At 37.8% G+C, this 2,349-nt stretch overlaps 1 protein-coding gene across 1 annotated transcript in view; it reads left to right on the top strand.

The window, feature by feature from the left end:
* The window catches only part of LOC107664651 (histone-lysine N-methyltransferase 2C-like), an 88,546-nt gene that overhangs the window by 23,617 nt on the left and 62,580 nt on the right, over positions 1–2,349 (top strand). Inside the window, exon 2 of the mRNA XM_016455275.1 lies at positions 760–924. Within this exon, the coding sequence (XP_016310761.1) occupies positions 761–924 (164 nt within the window). The 5' untranslated portion in view covers position 760. The remainder of the gene's footprint in view (positions 1–759; positions 925–2,349) is intronic.

The following is a 2,349-nucleotide window of genomic DNA, read 5'->3' as shown; positions in this document are numbered from 1 at the left end:
GCAGATATTTCCGTATTGCGCAAGTGTGAAGCTCTGTTTCGGGGATTACGTCTCTTTATATCAGGCATCCCAGTTGTGTTCCTCTGCGGCCAGATTTAACCTTGTTATAGCCTATATATAATGCTCTATTCATTATTTTTTAGAAACCTTGCACTTTTCTGCTAAATTTTAAATGTTGTTCTTGTATTCAAATTAAGTGCGGTCCACTGTTGCACACGTGCCACAATATCGATACAGGGCCAGCTGTATCGATACTCGTATCATCAAATCTCTGTGACGATATATCGTCGTATCGATGTATCGAACACAGCACTATTGTATATATATTGTTTAATGTGAAGCATCTACAACAGTCTAGAAAAGTATATAGGGCATGTGTCACATCAGAAAAGTGAAGCTTGTATTTTGGACAGAGAATTCTTACTTAAATTATTCATAAAAAAATGTCTGTTACTTAAAACATAAAACGTCTAAATCGTTTACCGGGCCTACTTTGTGGATGAATGCCTGGTTATGCAATAATGATATTATTTCTTTAGTTTGCTGAATGTAAACTTTGCTTCACCCATGTTTTCTAAGTAACCAGATTTACTTTTTAAATTAATTTTCTACATTGTTTTTTATTAAGTAATTTATTGCCATGATAAAAGTTGAACGATTTTAGCTTTGTTCAAATCTTTTAAAGTTTGTAGGTGTTTCTGTCAGACCAGTGTCATACAAACACATGTAATATATGAATATGCTTGTCTCTTTATACAGAATGTCATCAGAGGAAAAGAGTCTGGAGCCCTCTGAGCAAGGACCATCTCCTCCCCTGAGCAGTGCTGGGGCCACGCCCTCAGGGAGCCCGGCCCCCTCAGATAGACGCCCACGGGGCCGGCCACGCAAGGATGCTTCCTCTCTCACACCCAAGTCCAAAAGAAAGTAAGTGCATTTTCTGTTCCTGTGTGAAGGTCTTTGCATGTGATGACACACCTTGAGAGCTGAGGCTTAAGTCCAGGAACAATTGTGATATTTATGGTGATTTATGAGGCTAGTTAATACTGTCATGTGATTATGATGACCTTATTATCTTTCCTGCTTCCCTGCCATCCCCCCTCCCCCTCTTTTTTAGTATTAAAGTATTAGCCAGTTTTCCAGCTTATCTTCTGAACTCCCCTATGCCCATTTAAACTATTCATTAAGCACGGTGAATTATTTAATCGCTTTCTATTAAGAAACTTTGTGGATAAATCATGTGATTAGGGTCAGATGCACATTAAAGTTCAGGGAGTGTGTTGGTTAACCCAATATGCAAGGCTGCATGGTTTGTGGAAAAAAAATGTTGATTTATTTATTTATTTATTTTTTTCCAGTTTTGTAATTTGAAATGTGATTTAAAAAAAAAAATAATAATTCTGTGTTTGTGTTTGTAAGGCTGCATGATTTGGCCAAAATATTGTGATTGTCATTATGGTAATCATAATAATAATAATCATCATCATCATCATTATTGTCATCATAATTATTATTTTACTTTATTTTATTCTACATTACATATTAATGTTTTGGGTTTTTACATTACTTTGTAAAATTACAGGACTAAATGTTTCTTCATTTTCAAATGTTTTTTCATCAAACTTTTATTTTGGCATGAAACCACAGGGAGCTGCTCATTACGAGTATGATAAGATGGTTGTCACGTGTTGTGTTCCCAAATGCATGTTATAAGTGACCCAAACTCAGAGCCAATTCTACTCCACACAAGCTCCATGTCTGCATTTACTGCAAACCATTCATTCTGAGATGATGCAAACACCGGCGGTGTGGAAGCTGCTCACATGTTAAAACACAGTGGCATGCTTCACTTTGAAATTGTACACTTTGTGATTTGATAAATTTTGATTAATCGTGCCGTCCTACCAGTATATGTGTGTGTGTGTTTGTGTGTTGAGAGGACTGTATTCTGGTGAAGCATTCTGCTGCACCTGGAAGAGGCTTTCAAGTGTGTCGATGTGCATTAGTGTGGAAGAGCTCTGTGAGGCACACAAGGAGATGCTGCTCTAGAAGGACAACATTTTCTTTTTGATTTTGGCTCTAAAATAAATCTGCTCTCATACAGCATGGGGCGTACAAAAGGGAACATTTTAGACTCGCTGTATTTCGAATGACACTGTGTCTACACCGGACGTGAGTGGCACGACTCAACAAATCTAGATCGCTTTCATTATAGTCAACCGAACCGTCTACTGGATATGGCTGATGTGACACATCATCAGTTTATGGATGCCCTCGTCCTTTTTTTAAGTTTCTGCACAACTATAATCTGCCACTTTACCCCCCCCCCCCCCCTTTTTTTTTTTATAACCC

This window comes from Sinocyclocheilus anshuiensis, unplaced genomic scaffold (genome assembly GCF_001515605.1).
Source record: "Sinocyclocheilus anshuiensis isolate Anshui unplaced genomic scaffold, SAMN03320099.WGS_v1.1 scaffold35, whole genome shotgun sequence".
Taxonomy (NCBI): Eukaryota; Metazoa; Chordata; class Actinopteri; order Cypriniformes; family Cyprinidae; genus Sinocyclocheilus; species Sinocyclocheilus anshuiensis.
The sequence above is the reverse complement of the archived record's forward strand: the minus strand, read 5'-3'. Positions and strand labels throughout refer to the sequence as shown.